The sequence below is a fragment of the Lynx rufus genome, unplaced genomic scaffold (genome assembly GCF_022079265.1).
Source record: "Lynx rufus isolate CCGP_SWC_20201006 ecotype Redwood Valley unplaced genomic scaffold, mLynRuf1.p SCAF_31, whole genome shotgun sequence".
In the NCBI taxonomy this organism is placed as follows: domain Eukaryota; kingdom Metazoa; phylum Chordata; class Mammalia; order Carnivora; family Felidae; genus Lynx; species Lynx rufus.
In genome coordinates, this window is record NW_025814847.1 from 5,345,233 (window position 1) to 5,370,951 (window position 25,719).

Here is a 25,719-nt window from a genome sequence, read left to right on the forward strand (position 1 = left end):
AATCATTCTTCAATCCCAAAGATCCTGCTTTTTAAAAAATAATATGTTTTAAAATGAGCTCTCACCATCACCTCTTTATTTTTATTTATTTTTTTAATGTTTATTTTTGAGAGAGAGAGAGAGCAAGAGAGGCAGAGTACAAGTAGGGGAGGGGTAGAGAGAGGGAGACACAGAATCTGAAGTAGGCTCCAGGCTCTGAGCTGTCAGCACAGAGCTTTTCGCGGGCTCAAATTTGTGAACTGAGAGATCATGACTTGAGCTGAAGTCAGATGCTTAACTGATTGACTCACCCAGGCGCCCCACACCCTTACTCTTTTAAAAATTGTTTTTATTTTGATATTTTTGCCTAATTATGCTGTTCATCAAGTTCAGATTTGGTGTGGAAATTGTAATTGACACCTACTGTACTCTTTTTTTTTTTTTAAATAAAGCTTCACTAAAAAAAATTTTTTTTAATGTTTATTTTTGAGAGAGAGAGAGCACGAGCAGGGGAGGGTCAGAGAGAGAGGGAGACACAGAATCTGAAGCAGGCTCCAGGCTCTGAGCCAGCACAGAGCCTGACGTGGGGCTCGAACTCACGAACTGTGAGATCACGACTTGAGCTGAGGCCAGATGCTTAACCAACTGAGCCACCCAGGCACCCTGACACCTACTATACTCTTAATTTGGTGAGGCTAGAGACAGTTCTTGGGTTTTCCTAGTTTCCTTAATACCTAGTCAAGAGATAGTAATTCATCTTTTTTGTGTTGGGATTAAAATGTGGATTATGTATGGTCCGAAATTGGAAAGTCTTCATTGAATATATTGGAGCACTTAACCATTTTGGAGGAAAAGTTATCATTAATAACTTTCTTAAACTGTTTATTTTGGAATTATAGATTTACAGGAAGTTATAGAAATAGTACATAGGACAAGATGTACAGATGGCCAATAAACATATAAAAACATGTTCAACATAATTAGTCATTAGGAAAATTCAAATCAAAATCATAATGAGATACCACTTGACACCCACTGGCTGAAAATAAGAAGGACAGACAATGACAAGTATTGATAAGCATGTAGAGAAATTTGAACCCTTACACACTCTTGGGGGGAATGTGTGTAAGTGAATAAATGGTGTTGCTGCTTTGGAAAACACCTGGCAGTTATCAACAGACAAAATACAGAACTACTGTGTTACCCGGCCATTCTGCTCTTATGTATATATGCAAGAAACGTGAAAACATTTTGACTCAAAAGCTTGTGCATGAATGTTCATAGCATTATTTATAGTAGAAAGTGGACACAACCCAAATGTTCATCAGCTGAGGAGTAGATAATAAATTATGGTACATCCATATTCCATACAATGGAATATTTGGCAATAGAAAACAAGTACTGATATATACTACAGCATGGGTAATTCTTGAAAACATTATGCTGAGTGAAAAAGCCAGACACAGGCCACATGTTGCATGATTGCATTTATGTGAAATGTCAAAAACAGGCAAATCCATAGACAGAAAGCAGTAAATGCGGTCGCCTAGGACTGGGGGAGGGAGTGGTCACCTAGGACTGAGAGAGGTAGTGGTCAGCTAGGGATGGGAGAGGGAGTGGTCACCCAGGACTGGGGGAGGCAGTGGTCACCTAGGATTGGGGGAGGGAGCAGTCACCTAGGGCTGGGAGAGGGGAGTGGTCACCTAAGGCTGGGGGAGGGAGTGGTCAGCTAGGACTGGGGGAAGCAGTGGTCAGCTAGGGCTAGGAGAGGAAGCGGTCATCTAGGGCTGGGGGAAGGAGTGGAGGGCTTGGAGAGTGACAGCTAAGGTGTAGGGTTTGGTTTTGGTGTAATTAAAATGTTCTAAAATTGATTGTGGGGATGGATGAAAAACTGAAGGTACTAAACATAATGCCCTTAATATTTATCTAAATTGTTACATGCATCAATATAGAATTTAAAAACTGCTGAGTTATATTCCATTGTATTGATACACTAGAGTTTTTTAACCATTCAGCTATTGAAGGACATTTTTCCCCCTAGTATTTGGCTATAATAAATAAAGTGGCTCTGAACCCTTTTTTTTTTTTTAATTTTTTTTTTCAACGTTTATTTATTTTTGGGACAGAGAGAGACAGAGCATGAACGGGGGAGGGGCAGAGAGAGAGGGAGACACAGAATCGGAAACAGGCTCCAGGCTCCGAGCCATCAGCCCAGAGCCTGACGCGGGGCTCGAACTCACGGACCGCGAGATCGTGACCTGGCTGAAGTCGGACGCTTAACCGACTGCGCCACCCAGGCGCCCCTGAACCCTTTTTATTTTTAAGTTATTTATTTTGAGAGAGAGAAAGGGAACAGGGGAGGAGCAGAGAGGGAGAGAGAGAATCCCAAGCAGGTTCTGTGCTCTCAGCGCAGAGCCTGACACAGGGCTTGAACCCACAAAACTTGGAGATCATGACTTGAGCCAAAACCAAGAGTTAGACACTTAACCAACTGAGCCACCCAGGTACCCCAATAATTCTAATAATTTATCTATAGAATCACTTATATTTTATATCATATCATCTGTAATTGACAGATTTGATTCTTTCCTGTCCTAATCCAATACCCACTTTTTCCAATCGTAATGCCTTTTTTTTTCTTGCCTTATTCACAATCTCCAGTACAGTGCCAAACAGACATGGTAATAATGTTTCTGATCTCAAAGGAAAGCCTTTTCTCTGTTAAGTGTGATGTTTAGTTTCTTTAAACAGTATGCCCTTTCAGGGGTGCCTGGGGGGCTCAGTCAGTTAAGTGTCCGACTTCAGCTCAGGGCATGATCTCACGGTTCATGGGTTCAAGCCCCGCATGGGGCTCTGTGCTGACAGCTCAGAGCCTAGAGCCTGCTTCAGATTCTGTGTCTCCTTCTCTCTCTGCCCCTCCTCTGCTCACACTCTGTCTCTCTCTCTCTCTCTCTCTCTCTCTCTAAAATAAATAAACATTAAAAAAATTTTTTTAAAGGTATGCCCTTTCAAATTACTGAAATTTCCTTTTATTCCTAAGTTCCCATATCCTAGATGAATGAATGTTATATTTCAGTGTATATTTCCTGCAAACGTTAAGATGATTCCGTAATTTTGGGGCACCTGGGTGGCTTAATCAGTTAAGCGTCCAACTTTGCAGGTCATGATCTCTGGGTCTGTGAGTTCGAGCCCCGCATCGGGCTGTGTGCTGACAGCTCAGAGCCTGGATCCTGCTTCGGATTCTGTGTCTCCCTCTCTCTTTGCCCCTCCCCTGCTCACACTCTGTCTCTATCTCTCAAAAGTAAATGTTAAAAAAAAAAGATGATTCTGTAATTTCTTTTTCTATTGTGAATTTCAGTAATTTTTAAAGTTTATTTATATTTAGAGAGAGAGAGAAAGAGCACACAAGTAGGGGAGGGGCAGACAAAAAGGGAGACTGAGACTCCCAGGCAGACTCCATGTTGTCAATGCAGAGACCAACTTGGGGCTTGAAGTCCTGAACTGTGATGTCATGATCTAAGCCAAAATCAAGAGTCTGACGCTTAAATGAATGAGTGATCCAGGTGCTCCTGTTACTTTCTTTTCTATTTTTTGGAATAGTTTCAGAAGAATAGGTTTTTAAAAAAATTTTTTTAATGTTTATCTAAGAGAGGGAGAGGGAGAACGAATGGGGAGGGGCAGATAGAGAAGGAGAGGGAGAGAATCCCAAGCAGGCTTCGCACTGCCAGCACAGAGCCTGGTGTGGGGCTCGAACTCACAAACTGTGAAATCATGACCTGAGCCAAAGCCAAGAGTCAGACACTTAACTAAGCCACTGAGGCACCCCCAGAAGAATAGGTATTAATTCTTCTTTAAATTTTTGGTAGAATTCACCTCTGAATCCATCTGGCCCTGGACTTTTGTTTGTTGGCAGTTTTTTGATTACTGATTCAGTTTCATTGTTGGTAATCAGTGTGTGCAGTGTTCCTATTTCTTCCTGTTTTAGTTTTGGTAGGTTATATGTTTCTAGGATTTAATCCATTTCTTCTAGGTTGTCCAATTTGTTGTCATCTAGTTATTCATAATATTCTCTTATAATTGTATCTCTGTGGTTTTGGTTGTTATTTCTTCTCTTTCATTTGTGATTTTATTTATTTGGGTCCTTCAACTTTTCTTTTGGATAAGTCTGACTAGAGGTTTATCAGTTTTTTCCCCCAAAGAATCAGCTCCTGGTTTCATTGGTCTGTTCTCTTGTTTTTCAGTTTCTATATCATTTATTTTTGCTCTAATCTTTATTATTTCCTTCCTTTTGCTGGTTTTAGGTTTTGTTTGTTCTTTTTCTAGTTCCTTCAAGTGTAAGATTAGATTGTTTATTTGAGATTTTTTTTGCTTCTTGAGGTACGCTTGTATTGCTATAAACTTAGAACCACTCTTACATCCTAAAGGTTTCAAACCATTGTGGTTTATTTTCATTTGTTTTTGTGTACTTTTTTATTTCTTTTATTTCATGGTTGACCCATTCATTGTCTATTTAACCTTCACCTATTTGTGGTCTTTCCAGATTTTTTCTTGTGGTTGACTTCTGGTTTCATAGCATTGTAGTCAGAAAAGATGCATATGACTTCAGTCTTTTTGAATTTGTTGATGCTTGTTTTGTGGCCTAATATGTGTGATCTATTCTGGAGAATGTTCCACATACACTGTAAAAGGATGTATATTCTGCTGTTTTGGGATAGAATGCTCTGAATATATCTGTTAAATACATTTGGCCCAGTGTGTCATTCAAAGCCATTGTTTCCTTGTTGATTTTCTGTTTTGATGACCTGTCCATTGATGTGAGTGGTGTGTTAAAGGCCCGTAATGTTATTGTATAGTAATTGTAATATCATTGTATATTGTATTGCATTTGATAATAGTCAATTAGTTCCTTTATGTTTTTTATTAATTGTTTTATGTGTTTGGGTTCTCTCATGTTGGATGCATAAATATTTACAATTGCTATATTTTCTTGTTGGATTGTCCCTTTTATTATTGCAAAGTGCTCATCTTTGCCTCTTGTTATGGTCTTTGTTTTAAAGTCTGTATTGTTACTTCAGCTTTCTTTTGACACCCATTTGCATGATAAATATTTATCTGTCCCTTCACTTTCAGTCTGCAGGTGTCTTTAGGTCTAGAACGAGTCCCTTGTTGGGATCCTGGCTGGCTCAGTCAATAGAACATGCGACTCTTGATCTTGGGGTTGTAGGTTCAAGCCCCACATTGGATGTAGAGATTACTTAAAAATAAAATCTTAAATAAACAAAATGGGTCTCTTGTAGGAAGCATATAACTGGGTCTTTGTTGTTGTTGTTGTTTTATCCATTCTGTGTCTTTTGATTGGAGCATTTAGTGCATTTACTTTCCAAGTCATTATTGGTAGTTATGTATTTTTGCCATTTGGTTACTTGTTTTCTGGTTGTTTCTGAAGATTTTCTCTGATCCTTGTCTTTCCCTCTTTCATCATATGCTGGTTTTCTTTTTTTTTTTTAATTTTTTTTTTCAACGTTTTATTTATTTTTGGGACAGAGAGAGACAGAGCATGAACGGGGGAGGGGCAGAGAGAGAGGGAGACACAGAATCCGAAACAGGCTCCAGGCTCTGAGCCATCAGCCCAGAGCCTGACGCGGGGCTCGAACTCACGGACCGCGAGATCGTGACCTGGCTGAAGTCGGATGCTTAACCGACTGCGCCACCCAGGCGCCCCTATGCTGGTTTTCTTTAGTGATGTATTTGGATTTCTTTCCTTGCATTCTTTGCTTATTTATTAGTGGTTTCGATTTGTGGTTGCCATTAGGTTTGTATATAACCTCTTCTGCATAAAGCAGTCAATATTAAGCTGATGGCTGTTTAACTTTGAACCCATTCTTTCTCTTCTCCTCCCCATGTTTATGTATATGTTGTCATATTTTAGATCCTTTTATTTTGTGAGTTTCTTGAGTGAGTTTTTACAGAAATATTCATTTTTACTTCTTTTGTATGTTCTACTTTACATACTCTCACTAATGGTCTTCCCTTTCTATTCATAGAGTCCTCTTTAGGTTTCTTGTAGGGCTGGTTTAGTAGTCATGAACTTCTTTAGGTTTTACTTGTCTGGGAAACTCTCTCTCTGCTTCTATTCTGACTGAGAGTCTTGCTGGATAGAGTATTCTTGGCTGCAGGTTTTTCTCACGTAGCACGTTGGTCATGCTACTCCCTTCTGGCTTGGGAAAAATCTATTGATAGCTTTATGGGTTTCTCTTGTATGTAACTGTCTTCTTTTGTCTTGCTGCTTTTAAGATTTTTTCTTTTTTTTAATACTTATTTTTAATGTTTTTGTTTTTGAGAGAGAGAGGGAAAAGAGCACGAGTGGGGAGGAGCAGAGAGAGAGAGGAGAACAGAGGATCCAAAGCGGGCTCTGGGCTGACAGCAGAGAGCCCAACATGGGGCTTAAACCCACAAACTATGAGATCATGACCTGAACCAAAGTCAGACACTCAACTGGCTGAGCCACCCAGGTGCCCCTTTAATAATTTTTTTAATGTTTGTTTATTTTGAGACAGAGTGTGTGAAAGTAGGGAAGGGGGAGAGAGAGAGAGAGAAAAAAAAAAATCTCAAGCCTGCTCTGTGCTGTCAGCACAGAGTCAGACATGGGGCCTGATCTCATCAACCATGGGATCATGACCTGAGCTGAAATCAAGAGTCAGACCCTTAACCGCCTGAGCTACCCAAGCGCCCCTAAGATTTTTTCCTTACCACTCTATTCTGCCATTTTAATTACAATATGTCTTGGTGTGGATCTGCTTTTGTTGGAGGTTCTCTGTGCCTCCTGGATCTGGATATCTGTTTCCTTCCCCAGATGAGGGAAATTTTTAGCTATTATTTCTTCAAAGGAATTCTCTGGCCCCTTTTCTCTTTCTTCTTCTTCTGAGATTCCTATAATACAAATGTTTTTACATTTGATGGAGTTACTGAGTTCCCTAAGTCTCTTCTTGTTTTACGTAATTCTTTTTTTTCTCCCGTTTGTTCAGCTTCATTGGTTTCCATGACTCTGTCTTGTAGGTCACTGATTCGTTCCTCTGCTTCCTCTAGCCTGCTGTTCGTTCCATCAAGCATGTTTCTCATTTTACTTATTGAGTCCTTTATCTCTGCTATGTTATTCCTTATCTCTGTGTTAATGGTCTCACTGGTGTCCTCCACTCTTTTCTCAAGTCCAGCGAGTATCTTTATGGTCATTACTTTATTTTTATTTATGTATGTTATGTATGTCTATTTTTGAGAGAGAGAGAGATGGAGTGCAAGCAGAGAAGGGGCAGAGAGAAAGAGGGAGACTGAATCCAAAGCAGGCTTCAGGCTCTGAGCTATCAGCACAGAGTCTGATACAGTACTTGAACTCACCAACCATGAGATCCTGACCTGAGCCGAAGTCGGACGCTTAACCAATTGAGCTACCCAGGCGCCCCTATGATCATGACTTTAAATTCTCCATCAGGCTTGTTCCTTCTATCTGTTTCACTTAGATCTCTGACTGTGGTCTTGTCCTGTTCTTTCACTGGACAGATTCCTCTGTCTTCTCATTTGGTCTAAGTCTCTGTGCCTGTTTCTGTGTACTAAGAAAGTCAGCTACATCTCCTGCTGTTGAAGGTAATGGCCTTATGAAAAAGAAGTCCTGTAGTGCCCTGCTTCATAGTGTCCCCTGTTGCCCAGGGCCTGGCGCTTCCGGGAGTATCTCCAGTGTGTGCTGCCTGCGTGTACTCTGCTGTCGTGTCCTGGCTGCTTTACCTTTCAAGCCGGTCGTGTGCAGAGGCTCTCTTTGCCTGTTGTGGGCAGTGTTTGGTCCCTGGCCTGAATGTGGCAACTTTTAAGTGGATGTGCTCTGGTCTGCTTATGAGATGAAACCTGTTGCCACCACCACCAGAACCCAGGCCTTGCAAAACTCCTGGGTTGAAAGATGTGGTGTGGGCAGGAGTTTGGACCGCTCTTCTGGGGTTGGGAGCTTGCTGTGCTGGGAGTGGGGTGAGCGTAAGTGGCAGCGGTGGTTCCTCTGGAGTTCAAGGGGGCGGGGCTTGGTGTAAGCAAGTTAGGTAGCGAGTGTGGGCACTGCACCGGTTCCCACAGGTGCCCTGTACTTACCCTGAGAGGCAGGGGAGGGAAACGGTGCCTGCCAGTGCCTTTGTTTCTGGAAGGGTCTCTCTGTGGATGCCGCCTCTCTGGGATGCAGTTGGAGAAGAGCAGATAACCTCCCCACTGTGTGTCCCAGATGCTCTTCAGATCTCTTTTTCCATGCTGTGTGTCTGCAAGCTGTTTGCTCTGCTTTCTGTCCAGGAGCTGCTCAATGCCCCCTCCTCCCAACCCCCAACACTCTCCCCTCCCATGCCCATCGACCTTTAAAACTCCAGGCCTTAAGCCCCAGGTTGCAAGTACTCGAAATTCAGCCCCTCTCACCTTCTGCTTTCCCAGCCAATTGCTATGGGGAATCATTGTCTCCCTGTACTTCCCTGTACGCTAGTCTGTCTCTCACCCTTCTCCGTGACTTACTGTGGCTCCCTCCCCACCACAGTGGCCACGATCTGTTTCCCTCCCAAACCATGTCTTCCTATTTTCTTCAGCATGGCTTCTTTTCCACCCCTAGTTATGGAGTTTGATCTGGTAGTCTTCAGGTCGGTTTTGGGGGGTATTTAGGAGGATCTGGTAGTTATATTCATGGGAATATATTCTGGGTATATTCATGGGACGAGGTGAGCCTAGGGTCCTCCTAGGTTGGGGTCTGCCACTACCTTCCCTAGCCCCCAGAACACCCATATCTTATAGCAGAATGATGTTCTCTTAAACTGAAAGACTTATTTTCAGTTTATGATCCAGCTACTTTAAAGACTGAGGAGAAAATTCAGGGCCGTTATCACAGATGTGAGAATGTTAATAAATATTTCAGGGGTGCCTGGGTGGCTTGGTTAAGCATCCAACTTTGGCTCAGGTCATGATTTCACAGCTCATGGGTTTGAGCCCCATGTCGGTCTCTGTGTTGACAGCTCAGAACCTGGAACCTGCTTCAGATTCTGTGTCTCTCTCTGTCTATGCCCCTTCCCTGCATCACACACTGTCTCCCTCTGTCCTAAAAATAAGTAAACATTAGCAAAAAATAAAATAATAAATATTTCATATTTCAGGGCTTCTTTAAAAACCAGATAGATAAAAAAAATTGATTGATTGATTTTTGCCTTTGTAGGGAAAATGCCAAGATAGTTGAGTGGGGGCAGTTGTTTTATCTCTATACATTCCCCCCAATCTTGCTGTTTCTTTAATGATGAACGGACTGTCTTAACCCTAGCACCTTTAATGTTCCTTTTATTCTGAGTAGCTTGGAATATCCCTTTGTCTTCATAGTTTACATATTTAACTGATGGTTGTTCAAGGGTCTTTCTTTCTGAAACTATGGTATCTCTTCTTATGTTGATAAAACTTTGTTATGTCAGGAAATTTTAACAATTTTCCCAGATGGTGATACTTATTTTAACTCTGATAAAAGCCCTTTCGTTATTATTGGAGTATAGAAGCTGTGGTTCTTCAATGAATAGGAATATTTATTTACTTCTTTTATAGAAAGAAACTGGTTGAGTAATTCATTAGCACACCATTTTGCTGATGTTTTGCAAATAAATGAATGTGGATTGTAAAAAAGTCCTTATAAAATCTGTTTTGCACCCTTTTCCCTATAGAATAAAAATATTCAGCTTATAAAATTTCCAATTGTACATCAGCAAGAAGTGAAGATTTATTTTCCTATCAAGCTTACACCCAACTTTCTGGCATTTCCTCATCATCCTATGGGAATATTATATCGTTATAAAGTACAGGTATGGTGTTCTATAATACGAAAAAATTTACAAAGAGATAATTCAGTTTCTCTGATAGCTTAATTTATTGAAATTTGGTTAATGTTTAAAAATTTTCCCCCTAATCCTAGTAACATAACCCAGTTTCTGGTGACAACCAAGTTGTTGTTGAATACTATCATCTTGATAAGATATGCTGTACTTTCTGTCTCTCTTCCACATGTTCATTACTTGTGACTTTTGTAAAGTTTTGTCAAGCTCCCTTGTGCCCTTTTTGACATTTTGTGATAGTGCCATTACATAAGCTCCCTTTGGTATTTCCCTACCCAAGTGCCTGCTTTCCTATAGCATCATATCTTCTTAGCATGTCCAGAAATAATTTCTTCTTTTTTTTTCTTTTGATGTTTATTTGTTTTTGAGAGAGAGAGAATGAGCAGGGGAGGGGCAGAGAGAGAGGGAGACACAGAATCTGCAGCAGGCTGCAGTCTCTGAGCTGTGAGCACAGACCCTGATGCGGGGCTCAAATTCACGAACCACAAGATCATGACCTGAGCTGAAGTCAGACGCTTAACCAACTGAGCCACATAGGCGCCCCCAGAAATAATTTGTTATATAGTTTTATTATTTCTTAAACTTTATTTCACTGGATTTTACTTCTTTGCTTAAATTTCATTTTCCTCCATTGGCAGTTAAATATAAATAGGGTTGTTATTTTTTCACAGGTAGAGGGTGGCAGTGGCAACTTCACTTGGACCTCTTCTAATGAAACAGTGGCTGTGGTGACCACCAAAGGAGTAGTGACTGCAGGCCAGGTCAGGGGGAACAGTACTGTTTTGGCCCGAGATGTACAAAATCCCTTTCGATATGGAGAAATTAAGGTAAATAACTCTCCAAAGATCCTTATTATCACCCCTGAGACACTGCTGGCTAAATTTAAGTACAGAACAAATAAAAATCATAAATTTAAGTACAGAACATGTTTTTTTTTTTAATGTTTATTTATTTTTGAGAGAGAGAGAGAGAGAGAGAGAGCGCACAAGCAGAGGAGGGGCAGAGAGAGAGAGGGAGACGCAGAATCCGAAGCAAGTTCCAGGCTCGAACCCACGAACCATGGGATCATGACATGAAGTGAAGTCAGATGCTTAACCGACTAAGCCACCCAGGCGCCCCAAGTACAGAACATGTTTAAAAATCTTTCTACTCCAAATTGGGTATTTGAAAATGAGGCTCAAATTCAATCTGAAAGTACATATTCCTTAAATATTTCTGGACCTTGGTTGAATCCTGCTTCACTTCACAGCCAGTTACTGAATGGGTATTCTTGTTTCCTTATCTCTCAAGTGGAGATAATGATAGTATCTACTTCAGTGGGTTATTGTCAGAATTAAATGACTTAAGGTTTATTTCAATGCTTGGAATATATTCAATAATTAGTTATCTATTTTTGTTACTGTATTTTGTTATTATCACATGACCTTCATAATAACTTTATTTTTAGTCTCATATTGCTTGTTTTGATTAAAAACTTCTTTTTACTATATAATCGCATTCTTGTTTTTCCTCCACTTTTGATATATGTTAACATGTGTTGTCCCCTGAAAGACTTAGCGTTTTCTTATCATTCAGTGAACATTTACTAAGTACTCTTAAGGCACTTAACTCCATACTAGATATCATAGGACATTCAAAGCAACATAACATATCATCCCTGCTTTAAAGAATCTAAATTCTATTTGGGAGATCTATTCACATGAATTTAACATTTTAAGGGAATGATGTGAGTTATTTTAAAGCAGTATATGATTGAGAGCTATTTGAATTGTGTAGTAAAAGTATTATTAATATATAAAAGAAAAATCCTTGTAGATTTGACTACTTAGAGATTGTCATGAAGAGATGAGAATTTGAACAAGACTTTGAAAGATAGAGCCAAACTAAGGCCTAAGGATCAAACTCAACCTGCTGCTTTTTTGATAAAGTTTTATCAGAACACAGCCACCCTCATTCATTTAGGTATTGCCACTTTCAAGCCACAACTAGAGAGTTGGGGGTTGTCTCAGAAACTGTGTGCCCCCCCCCCCCGCAAGCCTAAAATGTTTGCTGTCTAGCTTATTCCAGAAAACTTTTGCTGATTCCCATGGTAGACAGTGGAGAGCCATCCCAGGTTTTTAAGGTCAATAATATGGTAGAGCTTGTGTTTAGAAAGTACCTGATTATTTTTTTTGTCGGTCACAAGTATAATATTAAAAAAAAAAAAAAAGGAGGTGTGCCTGGGTGGCGCAGTCGGTTAAGCGTCTGACTTCAGCTCAGGTCACGATCTCACAGTCCGTGAGTTCGAGCCCCGCGTCGGGCTCTGGGCTGATGGCTCAGAGCCTGGAGCCTGTTTCTGATTCTGTGTCTCCCTCTCTCTCTGCCCCTCCCCCGTTCATGCTCTGTCTCTCTCTGTCCCAAAAATAAATAAACGTTGAAAAAAAAATTAAAAAAAAAAAGAATGGAAGATATTTGCTAGTGCTATGTACTAGTAGATTAGAATTGATCGAAGGGAGAAATGAAGGAAAAGTGTCCAGTTAAGCCTGACTTAGTAATATGGTATTGAGAATAGAGAAAAGGGGGAAAATGAAGTGTTATTTTGCAGGTAGACTTAGTCAGATTTGATGCCCAGTGGAGTGGGGAAGACTGAAAGATTTAAAGACAGGGGTTTTGCAGCTTTGGCAGCTGGATGAATATAAAATGCAAGAAAAGGAAAAAGGAAAAGAGGAAGATGATGAATTCAGTTTTGAATACATTTAGTGTGATTCACCTGCAGAGCATCTGGGTGAATATTTGTTATTGATAATAGGGTTCTGAAGTACAACTGAAAGATTAGGACTAGAAATAAACATTTGGAATTATCAGCATATGGTTGGCCATTGAAGTTTTGGAACTGGGTAAGGTTTCCGAGGAAGAGCATATAGGCAGAAGAGAAGGTGAACTCTAAGTAATATGTGTCATTTTAAGGGATGTAGGCAGAACAAGATGAACTAGCAGAAGGAGCAAGGAAAGTGACAGAAAAAATAGTCCCTTTGGGCTACCATAACAAAATACCACAGACTGGGTGGTGTGTAAACAACAGAAATTTATTTCTCACAGTTTGGAGCCTGAGAAGTCCAAAATCACGGCACCAGCAGATTTGGTGTCTGGTGAGGGAAAATTCCAGATTCATAGGAGGCTGTCTTTTTTGCTGTAACCTCACATGGTAGAAGGCCTAGGGAGTTCTGTGGGGTCTCTTTTATAAAGGCACTAATTTAATTTCATTCATGACCTGATCACCTCCCAAAGTCCTCACCTCCTAATACCATCACTTTGGGGAATTAGGATTTCAACATAGGAATTTGGGGGGGGGGGACACAAACATTTAATCTATAGCATTTAATCTATAGCAAAGACAAAAGATATTTTTTAAAAGATACTGAGAAGAGGAAGTGCTTTATATCTGAGGTTAGCAAAGGTTTTCTGTAAAGGGCCAGACAGTAAATATGTTAGCATTTGTAAACCACGTATATATACTCTCATATTCTTCTTTGTTGTTGTTTGTTTTAAAACCTTTTAAGGATGTGAAAAACATTCTTAGCTTACAAAAACTAAGAAAATTGGGCACTGGCCATCATTTGCCAGATTCTTGCTGTATGGTGTTAGATGCTTTAGAGAAATCAGTTGATGAAGGAATGAAATGAGTGACATGATTAACACTCCCTCCCCAGCACACAGTATATGATACATATTTTTGTACACAAAACATACATATGTGTTTACGTATGTGTGTATTTAAATACTTAAGGAACGCTTTCTTTTCTTCTTAGACTTTCCTGACATAACTTTCTTGAAAGATTAATTTTTTCCCTCTAGATATATGTCCTGAAACTGAACAAAATGGAACTGTTACCATTTCATGCTGATGTGGAGATTGGCCAGATTATAGAAATCCCCATTGCAATGTATCATGTAAATAAGGAGACCAAAGAAGTCATCGTGTTCACAGACTGCTCTCATTTATTGTTGCATCTGAACATGGATAAGCAAGGGGTCTTTACTCTTCTCAAGGAAGGTAAGAGTAAGCCTTTTATTTTCTCCTTCCTTTGTCTTTGAATGAAAGGACCAATCATCAATTCAGAAACTACAAACTATAGTATAAATTCACATATTACCTTTCTTTGTAGTACTTTTATTTATTCCATCAACTGCCTTGTTATGATGTAATTTAAAAACAAAGGCACAGGGGCGCCTGGGTGGCTCAGTCGGTTAAGCGTCCGACTTCAGCTCAGGTCACGATCTTACGGTCCGTGAGTTCGAGCCCCGCGTCGGGCTCTGGGCTGATGATGGCCCAGAGCCTGGAGCCTGCTTCCGATTCTGTGTCTCCCTCTCTCTCTGCCCCTCCCCCGTTCATGCTCTGCCTCTCTCTGTCTCAAAAATAAATAAACGTTAAAAAAAAAATTTAAAAAAAAACAAAACAAAACAAAGGCACAGAAATTGAATAGCATTTGCAGAGTCCTTGTAGCTATTCCTTCAATTCCTATGAAGATCTTTCTAATCTCAAGCTTCCTCTTTCTTTAATATATATATCATACATCTTTCTAAGATAGATGTAGTGACATTATTAAATTTATTCAAAAAAAGAAAGTATCTTTTTCTTTCTTTCTTTTTTTAATGTTTGTTTATTTTTGAGAGTGGAGGAAAGGCCAGAGATGGGGGGACAGAAGATCCAAAGTGGGCTCCGTGTTGTCAGCGGGTTTTGAATCATGAATGGTGACATCATGGCCTGAGCTGAAGTTGGACGCTTAACTGATGGAGGCCCTCAAGGCACCCCAAGAAAATATCTTTTTTTTTCTTTTTTTCATTTTTGAGAGACAGCGTGACGGAGGGAGAGGCAGAGAGAGAGGGAGATACAGAATCCGAGGCAGGCTCCAGGCCCCAAGCTGTCAGCACAGAGCCCGATCTGGGGCTTGAACTCACGAACCATGAGATCATGACCCGAGCAGAAGTTGAACGCTTAACTGACTGAGCCACCCAGGTGCCCTGAAAATATCTTTTTCTAATGAAAAGAGAATATGAAAAGAGAATATGAAGAAGCTATCCATAAAGACCAACATCATTTTCTCTTACCAAACATTATGTGTGATCCTGATTACTATTGTCTTTTAATCAGTAATAACAGTGGGTAGCATCCAACATTTACTTAGCTATTTGCTATTTGCTAGGCTCTGTTCTGAATACTTTTCATATATTAGCTCATTTAATTCTCACAGTACATCTATAATTTGGACTTCTCCCTTGCCAAGTGTACTATATAATATCTCTTTCGGAATACCTGGGTAGCTCAGTAGGTTAAGCATCTGACTCTTCATTTCAGCTCAGGTCACGAGCTCATGGTTCGTGGGTTCGAGCCCCGCCTCGGGCTCTGGGCTGACAGCGCGGAGCCTGCTTGGGATTCTCATCTCCCTCTCTCTCTGCCCCTCCCTCACTTGTGAGTACTCTCTCTCTCTCCTGTGTCTCTCAAATAAACAAACATTTAAAAAAATAATGTCTCTTTCCTCTTCTGTGTTCTCAAGGTGTGTCTCCTAATTTTTAGGCCCTCACTATCTCTCACCTAGAATATAACAACATCCTCCTAATGCTGCTTGCCTTTGATAATCCATGGCCACCACATGGAGTTTCATGAAACTCACTTTCATTACTTTTCCTGCTCAAAAATCGAGAGGCTTCTCACTGCTGGTGGAATAGAGCTGAAATCCTTAAAGTTTATGTTCAAGGCCTCTACAAGAAAACCCAGTGTGCCTTTTATAACTTCATATTTTGGCTTCATATATGTCTCTAGCCACACAAACTGCTTAAGTGAAAATTTCCCGTATAGCCACCCTTCACGTACTCCTGCGTATCTCATTTGTATTTCTATCTTTGCTCATTCATCACTTGAGATACATCTTATACATGTCTAAATCTTCCTTTATCTCTCCAACTAGAAGTAATCTTTCTGTTTTCTAGACTTCCATGTTTATCATTTTCTTTTTTTAACTTTTATTTTAGAGAGAGAGCATGAGCAGGGGAGAGGGGCAGAAGGAGAGAGAGAGTGAATCTCAGGCTCCAGGCCCAGCGCAGTGCAGAACCCAACCCGGGACAAGATCTTATGAACCATGAAATCATGACCCGAGCCCAAATCAGGAGTTGGACGCTTAACTGACTGAGCCACTTAGGCGCCCATGCTTATAATTTTCTATTAATACTTTAATTTATGTAAATGTTCACTTTCCCGTTCTAAACTATAAATGCCTTTGCTGATATATATGTTATGTTCCTCACTGAACATAAAATTGTGTCTTACCTGATACATGTTAATAGAAGGAACAGATTTTTATATAGATTTGATATAAACATTTGGGGCCTAGTAGTGTATGAGATCAAGATGTTTTTTAATGTATTAAAATTCTTATATTTCTATAGACTGATCCCCATTGAGAACTGACTGCTTATTACCCTAATGAAGTCATGTTTTTTTGATTTGCAGGTATTCAAAGACCCGGACCAACGCACTGTTCTAGTACACATATAGCAGCCAAATCTCTAGGCCATACTCTGGTAACAGTGAGTGTGACTGAGTATGAAGAGTATTTGGAGAGCAGTGCCACGTTTGCTGCTTATGAACCCCTAAAGGTGAGGCATTTCATGGTAAGGAACTGGCATATCTTTTCATGGAACCCACTGTGTCCACTTAGAGTCTTGCCAGCTGTCTGTGATTTCTGTGAAAGATCAGTTATATTTGTGTTCTCTTTATTTACCACTCCTTCACTCTTAGCTCTACAGTTCTGTCATCAAGCCTGAGTATCAGGGAGTGTACTCCCTCATGTGTCTGCCACAGGAATATCTTCAAGCTCTATCAGCAAGTTGTAGATCTTTTCATTTCTTTCTTCTTTTTTATTGAGGTATAAAATATGTATAGTAAATTACATTAAGTATGCTGATCTTAAGGTACTATTTGAATTTTTACATGTGCATATATACCTGTAAACATGACTCTGAACAAGATATTGAATATTAGTATGGTCTCTTTTAAAGAACTCTGAAAGAAAACTTGATTCTAGAGAGGGAGGTCGTCATCTTTTACCCTTTATACTTCAAGATTTTCAACAGAACAGTCATTATGGAGGGCCCTAAGGACTGGCCCGTTATAACTGGGACACTACGGCAGGTGGCAGTTCAAAACAAATGTAGAGCCTGGGATGCTTTCATAGTGGATCCCTTCAAGAACTACAACTGATGTCTAAAAGTTCTTGCTAATAGATACACATCCCGACTCAGTGACTCTTGGGACAAGGAGACACTCAATGGGGGGGAATTAACACTAATGAAAGAAGCAAGGTAAGTTGTTAATTGTAATTTTGCATTTTAACTTGGGCTTATTGCACATTATGCAGCATAAGTATTAAACATATGGTTCAAACATATTTATTTGTTCTCAGTGGATGAATCTTCCTACTTGCTTAATTAAATGAAAGTACTTGGCTGTGGTTCATTGTCATTTCATTAGGTTTTCTATTTTATGATTATTCCTAGCCTTATTTTATATTTATTGAGTCTCCACAAATCAGATCTGCATGGATGAAAACCATCGTTAAAGGAGAGGAAATAAAATGATGGTTTTCCTTTTCTTTCTTTTCTTTTTTTAATTTTTTTAGTGTTTATTTTTTTTAATTAATTAATTTATTTTGAGAGGGGTAGCACAAGCAGGGTAGGGGCAGAGAGGGGAGGGAGGGAATCCCAAGCAGGCTCTGCACTGTCAGCACAGATCCAGGTGTGGGGCTTGAACTAACGAACTGTGAGGTCATGACCTGAGCTGAAGGCAGATGCTTAACCAAATGAGCCACCCAGGCACCCCTTAATGTTTATTTTTGAGAGAGAGAGAGAGAGAGACAGAGAAACGAACATGAGTGGGGGAGGGGCAGAGAGAGAGGGAGACAGAGAATCTGAAGCAGGATCCATGCTGTCAATGCAAAGCTGGATGTGGGGCTTGAACCCATGAACCATGACATCGTGATCTGAGCCGAAGTCAGATGCTCAGCTGACTGAACCACCCAGGCACCCCTGATGGTTCCCTTTTCTGTGTAGTGCTTTGGTCATAAATTTTCCCCTTTACCTTCTTTTTTTTTTTTTTTTTAATTTTTTTTTTCAACGTTTTTTATTTATTTTGGGACAGAGAGAGACAGAGCATGAACGGGGGAGGGGCAGAGAGAGAGGGAGACACAGAATCGGAAACAGGCTCCAGGCTCCGAGCCATCAGCCCAGAGCCTGACGCGGGGCTCGAACTCACGGACCGCGAGATCGTGACCTGGCTGAAGTCGGACGCTTAACCGACTGCGCCACCCAGGCGCCCCCCCTTTACCTTCTTAAAAGAGTACATGTGTTCTACCTTTGTTATCAATATTACGTTTCAGTGCATGGTATAGTTCTCAATTTGTCCTTGTACATGGAATTTACATTCAATTCAGTTGATCTGGTTAATTTTGGACTATATATTTAGGAGAAAGGAATAGTTTGTCTTGCTTTCTCAAGGAGGCCTTCTGTGAAACCTTTGACTAATTCTGCTTCTCCTATTAGAGGCTTGTGTGCACACTGTAGTGTGCCTTTTTGTAATGCTCATTATTCTCTTTACCAACTTCAAATCTGTCTTTCTCAGACCGTGAGCTCCACTGTGAGGCAGGACCTCATTTGACTTTTTATTACTGTATCCCCCAATGAGCCATCAATGAATACTTGTTGAATTGACTTACAAATACATTATTTAAGAGAGTACTGCCATTAGACACAGGAATGTTTAATTTTAGTAATTTCAATTATCAGTATGATTGACTAATTCAGGAAAGAAATACTAAGACATGATTTGTTTACATTTTTAGAATGATTGCTCAACCCTGTGCTTCATTTTGCAACTTAGTCAATATTGTAGACACTGTGTGGCACAGGAAAATAACCTACACTTTGATAATACTTTATCTCCTAAAACTTTATTCTCCAAGTTTGTTCATCTCTAAATAGGATACCAATCTTGACTGTACCCCTTAAGTGAGAGTTCTTTGAAAAATAGGATGAAGTGTATAGATGTATTACTTTATATATTTAGGACAAAAGTTATTTGCTAATTTAATAAAATATCCATTTAATGGATAAATTCTTAGAAACATATAATCTTCCAGAGCTGAATCAGGAAGAAATAGAAAATCTGAACAGCATGATTGCTAGTAATGAAATTGAATCAGTAATCAAAAAACTGACAAACAAAAGTCTAGGACCAGATGAGTTCACATGTGAATTCTACCAAACATTTAAGGAGGAGCTTATAGTTATTCTTCTCAAACAATTCCAAAGAACAGAAAAGGGAGGAAAGCTTCCAAATATATCCTACAAGGCCACCATTACCATACTACTAAAACTAGACAGAGACACCACAAAGAAATAAAACTACAGGTCAATAGCACTGATGAACATAACTGCTAAAGTCCTCAACAAAATATTAGCAAAGGGCATATAACAATAGATTAAAAGGATCACTCACAAGTGGGCTTTATTCCAAGAAAGCAAGGATGGTTTAGTATTCACAAATCAATGTGATACACCACATCAACAAAACACATGATAAAAATCATGATTATCTTGAGGGTGCCTCAGTGACTCAGTTGGTTAAGTGTTCAATTCTTGATTCTGGCTCAGGTCATGATCTTACAGTTTTGTGAGTTCAGGCTCTGTGCTGATTATGTGGAGCCTACTTGGGATTAGCCCTCTCTCTGCCCTTCCCCCTGCTTATGCTCTCTCTCTCAAAATAAAGAAATAAAGTTAAAAAAAAATCATGATTATCTGAACAGATGCAGGAAAAGGGTTTGACAAAACTCAATATGCATTAATGATGAAAAATCTCAACAAAGTGGGTTTAGAGATAACATATGTCAACATAATACAGACCATGTATGAAAAAAACACAGCTAACACCATACTCAATGGTGAAAAACTGAGAGCTTTTCCTCTAAGATGAGGAACAGGACAAGGATGCCCACTGTCACCACTTTTATTTAACATAGTACTGGAAGTCCTAGCCATACAATCAGACAAGAAATAAGTGGCATCTATATTGGTAAAGAAGTTAAACTATCACTGCTCACAGATGACATGAGACTAAACATAGGAAATCCTAAAGACTCTACCAAAAAAATACTAGAAGTATTAAGTAATAAATGAATTCAGTAAAGTTGCAGGATCCAAAATTGATACCCAGAAATCAGTGGTGTTTCTATACACTAATAAGTAGCAGAAAGAGAAATTAAGAAAGTAATACCATTTACAGTTACACCAAAAAGAATAAAATACCTAGGAATAAACTTAACCAAGGTGGTAAAAGACCTGTACTGTGAAAACTATAGAACACTGATGAAAGGAATTGCAGATGACACAAACAGATGGAAAGATGTTCCATGCTTGTGGATTGGAAGATTTGATATAATTTAAAATGTTTTTAAATGTTTGTTTATTTTTGAGAGGGAGAGAGCATGTGCAGGGGAGGGGCAGTGAGAGAGGGAGACAGAGGATCTGAAGCGGGCACTGCACTGACAGCAGAGAGCCCAATGTGGAGCTTGAATTCACGAACCGTGAGATCATGACCTGAGCTGAAGTTGGATCCTCAACTGACTGAGTCACCCAGGGGCCCCTTATTATTATTATTTTTAATGTTTGTTTATTTTTGAGAGATACAGAGAGGCAGAGGATACAAGGCAGGCTCTGCACTGTCTGCACAGAATCCAATGTGGGGCTCAAACTCATAAGCTGTGACATCATGAGCTGAAGTTGAACACTTAACTGACCGAACCACCCAGGTGCCTCAGAATTAATGTAATTTTTTAAAGTTTATTTTTTTTTAATTTTTTTTTCTTTTTTTTTTTCTTTTTTTATTTTTTTTTAAATTTTTTTTTCAACGTTTTTATTTATTTTTGGGACAGAGAGAGACAGAGCATGAACGGGGGAGGGGCAGAGAGAGAGGGAGACACAGAATCGGAAACAGGCTCCAGGCTCTGAGCCATCAGCCCAGAGCCTGACGCAGGGCTCGAACTCACAGACCGCGAGATCGTGACCTGGCTGAAGTCAGACGCTTAACCGACTGTGCCACCCAGGCACCCCTAAAGTTTATTTATTTTGAAGAGAGTATCCCAACCAGGCTCCGCACTATCAGCATGGAGCCTGATGCGGGGCTCAAACTCATGAACTGTGAGATCATGACCTGAGCTAAAGCCAAGAGTCAGACACTCAACCAACTGAGCCACCCAGGCGCCCTGCCCCAGAATTAATGTTATTAAAATGTTTGTATTAGCCATGTAATCTACACAGATTCAATGCAATTCCTATCAAAATACCAACAGCATTTTTCACAAAACCAGAACAAATAATACTAAATTTATATGGGACCATACAAATGACCCTGAATAGACAAAGAAATCCTGACAAAGAAGAACAAAGCATGGAAGTATCACAATCCCAGATTTCAAGATATGCTACAAAGCTGTAGTAATCCAAACAGTGTTGTACTGACACAAAAATAGGTATGTAGTATGTAGATCAATGTAACAGACTAGAGAGCCCAAAAGTAAACCCAGGATTGTGTGGTCAATCTTTGACAAAGGAGGCAAGAATATACAATGAAGAAAGGAGGATCTCTTCAACAGATGGTGTTGGGAAACTGGACAGCCACATGAAAAAGAATGAGACTGGACTACTTCTTTCACCATGCATAGAAATAAACTCAAGATGGATTAAAGACCTAAATATGAGACCTGAAACCATAAAAAACCTAGAAGAGAACTGGGGCTCCTGGGTGGCTCAGTCGGTTAAGCGCTGACTTCAGCTCACGTCATGATCTCACGGGTTCATGAGTTCAAGCCCTGCATCAGGCTCACTGCTGTCAGCCCAGAGCCTGCTTCGGGTCCTGTCTCCCTCTCTCTCTGCCCCTCCCCCACTCATGCTCGCTCTCTCTCTCTCTCTCTCTCAAAAATAACCAAACATTAAAAATAAAAAGGGGCGCCTGGGTGGCTCAGTCGGTTGAGCGTCTGACTTTGGCTCAGGTCGTGATCTCGTGGTTTGTGAGTTCCAGCCCTGCTTTGGGCTCTGTGCGGACAGCTCAGAGCCTGGAGCCTGCTTCGGATTCTGTGTCTCCTTCTCTCTCTGCCCATCCCCCACTTGTGCTCAGTCTCTCTCTGTCTCTCAAGAATAAATAAATGTAAAAAAAAAAAATTTTTTTTTAAAACAACTAAAAATAGAAATACCATGGGGTGCCTGGGTGGCTCAGTTAAGCATCCGACGTCGGCTCAGGTCATGATTTAGTAGTTCATGAGCTCGAGCCCTGCATTGGGCACTCTGCTGTCAGCACAGAGCCTGCTTCGGATCCTGTCTCCCTCTCTCTCTGCCCCTCCCCTGTTTGCTTGTGCACATGTGCTCTCTCAAAAATAAATGTTTTTAAAAAAAATACCATATGAGGGGCACCTGGGTGGCGCAGTCGGTTGAGCGTCCGACTTCAACCAGGTCACGATCTCGCAGTCCGTGAGTTCGAGCCCCGCGTCCGGCTCTGGGCTGATGGCTCAGAGACTGGAGCCTGTTTCCGATTCTGTGTCTCCCTCTCTCTCTGCCCCTCCCCCGTTCATGCTCTCTCTCTGTCCCAAAAAAAATAAACGTTGAAAAAAAAAATTAAAAAAAAAATACCATATGATCCAGTAATTCCACTACTAGGTATTTAACCAAAGAAAATGAAAACACTAATTTGAGAGGATACATGCACCCCTATGTTTATTGAAGCATTATTTACAATAGCCAGGGTATGGAAGCAGCCCAAGTGTCCCATCGGTAGGTGAATGGGTAAGGAAGATGTGGTAAGTATACACATGCACAAACTGGAATATTACATAGCCATAAAGGATGAGATCATACCATTTGTGACAACATGGATGGACTTAGAGGGTATTATGCTAAGTAAAATAAAGAAGTCAGACTGAGAAAGGTAAATGATTCCGTATAATGTCACTAATGTGGAATCTAAAAAGCAAATAGATAAACAAAAAGCACAATCAGGGGCGCCTGGGTGGCGCAGTCGGTTAAGCGTCCGACTTCAGCCAGGTCACGATCTCGCGGTCCGGAGTTCGAGCCCCACGTCGGGCTCTGGGCTGATGATGACCCAGAGCCTGGAGCCTGCTTCCGATTCTGTGTCTCCCTCTCTCTTTGCCCCTCCCCCGTTCATGCTCTGTCTCTCTCTGTCCCAAAAATAAATAAACGTTGAAAAGCACAATCAGTCTTAGGAATACGGTGAACAAACTGATGGTGGTTGCTAGCTGGGAGGGGTGGGGGTTGGGCAAAATGGGTGAAGGGGAGGGGAGATACAGGCTTCTAGTTACTGAACGAATGAGTCCTGGGAATAAAAGTCACAGTGTTAAGGGAATGTAGTCGGTGCTGCTGTAATGATGTTATATGGTGACAGATGGTAGCTGCACTTGTGAGCACAGCACAACATACAGAGATGTCGAATCACTATGTTGTATTCTTGACACATTTAACATTGTGTGTCAACTATACTCAAAATATATATACATTTTAAATGCCTATACAGGGGTGCCTGGGTGGCTCAGTTGGTGGAGTGTCTGTTTGACTCTTGATTTTGGCTCAGGTCATGATCTCACAGTTTCTGGGTTTGAACCCTACGTCGGGCTCTGCACTGACAGCATGGAGCCTGCTTGGGATTTTTTTTTTTTCTTTCTCTCTCTTCCCCTCCTCTACTTGTGCTATTTTTCTCTCTCTCAAAATAAATAAATAAACTTTAAAAAAATAGTAATTCCTAAAAAAATTTTTTAAATGCTTATACAGCTATTGTTCAATACCTTTTATGTGCACAATATTATATTAAATCCAGCTGAGGGAGATAAATTCTCTTTTATTATTTTATTTTTTTTAATGTTTATTTTTGAGAGAGAGAGAGAGAGAGAGAGAGAGAGAGCACACGTGCACACACACAAGTGGGAAGAGGCAAAGAAAGAGGGGGACAGGATTGGAAGTAGGCTCAGAGCTGTCAGCACAGAGCCTAACACAGAGCTTGAACTCATGCACCATGAGATCATGACCTGAGCTGAAATCAACAGTCAGATGCTTAACCTACTGAGCCACCTGGGTACCCTGCATAAGACTTATTAGACTCATACGAAGCATTTGACACATTTAAACAGCATTAGGAGGGGTGCCTGGGTGGCTCAGTCGGTTGAGCGTCCAACTTCGGCTCAGGTCATGATCTCGTGGTCCGTGAGTTCGAGCCCTGCGTTGGGCTCTGTCCTGACAGCTTGGAGCCTGCTTGGGATTCTGTGTCTCCCTCTCTGCCCCTCCCCCACTCATGCTATGTCTCTCTCTCTGTCAAAAATAAGTAAACATTAAAAAAAAATTTAAAAAAAATAAACAGCATTAGGAGATGACTTAATGTACAAATGAATAGTACAGATGAATGCTGCAAGAACTTAGAGGATGTGGAAGTGGTTGTGGTCTGGAATGATTAGACATTAATGGGTGAAGTGACCCACAGGCCTGAATATATCGGTAGGATCTAAATTAGTACAGAGGTTCAGAAGCTTCCAAGTGAGAGGCATCATGTACATGTCTCCTGGTTTGGGAATTAACAATCTACGAGTTTTTCGCTTGAGAAAACTGTTGAGTTGACCAATCGAGGATAATTTCTTTGAATGTCATCAGGCTGTAAACCCTGTGGAAGTGGCGTTGGTGACATGGCGGTCTGCAAAGGAAATGGTGTTTGAAGGGGGCCCGTGTCCATGGATCTTGGAGCCCTCCCGATTCTTTTTGGAGTTGAGCATGGAGAAGACAGAGAAAATTGAATTAACACAAGTCCGGCTGCCAGCTAAGCGAAAACAGAACCAGTACATCTACCGGGTGCTGTGCCTGGATTTAGGGGAACAAGTAAGTAGAAAATATGTTTTCCCTAACATTTCTTTTAGCAATTAATACTCCAACAAATCTTTTGTGTTTCTAGCCATTCCTTTTCAGATTCTTTTTTTTTTAATGCTAATTTATTTATTTTTGAGAGACAGAGTGAATGGAGGAGGGGCAGAGATAGAAAGAGGGAGAGCATCTCAAGCAGGCTTCACACCATCAGTGCAGAGCCTGACATGGGGCTCAGACTCTCAAACCATGAGGTCGTGAGCCAGCCGAAATCAAGAGTCAGATGCTTAACCAACAGAGCCACCCAGGGGCTCCCTTTCCTTTTCAGATTCTAATAGATTTCATTTATACTAGATAGGAAAATTCTAATTACCAGTTAAAGGCCTTTTAAAAAAACTTTTGCAATCCTTTAAATGTACTCAAAGATTTTACTCATTTGATAATTCTGACAGTTCACTAAATGGTTCAAGATTCTTTTGTAATCATGAGCTTATTTCAGTCACTTTATCACTACAATTCAAATCTTTGTTGTCTAGACTAGATGTTATATGGTTCCTCACCTCCAAAGAATGCAAGGAAGGGAAAGTTAAAGTCATCTATTAGCAATTTTGATTGGTTAGCAATTGTGAGTGGTGAGCAGTTTTGAAGAACCAGTTAGATCTATACAGATAAGATAGTATATTGCCTTTTATCAGTTCAATTAGTTTTGTTATTTTAGAGGTAGTGATGAATCCGCCCAGCTATGCCCTGCTTCTATCAACACCAGAAACAAAGGTTTGCAGTTTGACTGGGGTTGAGAATTCAGTGTATGACTCTGTGTAACCAGCTCACAAGAAATCGATATGTGGTTTTAATTAATAAGAACTGTGCTTCTTTCTAAAGTCTCTCGTGAACTTTGTTGTGTATGTGGCTGGCTGTCAGCGTC

General features: G+C 40.4%; 1 protein-coding gene across 1 annotated transcript in view; it reads left to right on the forward strand.

Moving 5' to 3' along the window:
• The window catches only part of NUP210L (nucleoporin 210 like), an 86,424-nt gene that overhangs the window by 22,663 nt on the left and 38,042 nt on the right, over window positions 1-25,719 (forward strand). Inside the window, exons 11-15 of the mRNA XM_047092956.1 lie at window positions 9,690-9,827; window positions 10,529-10,684; window positions 13,692-13,890; window positions 16,345-16,490; window positions 24,591-24,812. Of these exons, the coding sequence (XP_046948912.1) occupies window positions 9,690-9,827; window positions 10,529-10,684; window positions 13,692-13,890; window positions 16,345-16,490; window positions 24,591-24,812 (861 nt within the window). The remainder of the gene's footprint in view (window positions 1-9,689; window positions 9,828-10,528; window positions 10,685-13,691; window positions 13,891-16,344; window positions 16,491-24,590; window positions 24,813-25,719) is intronic.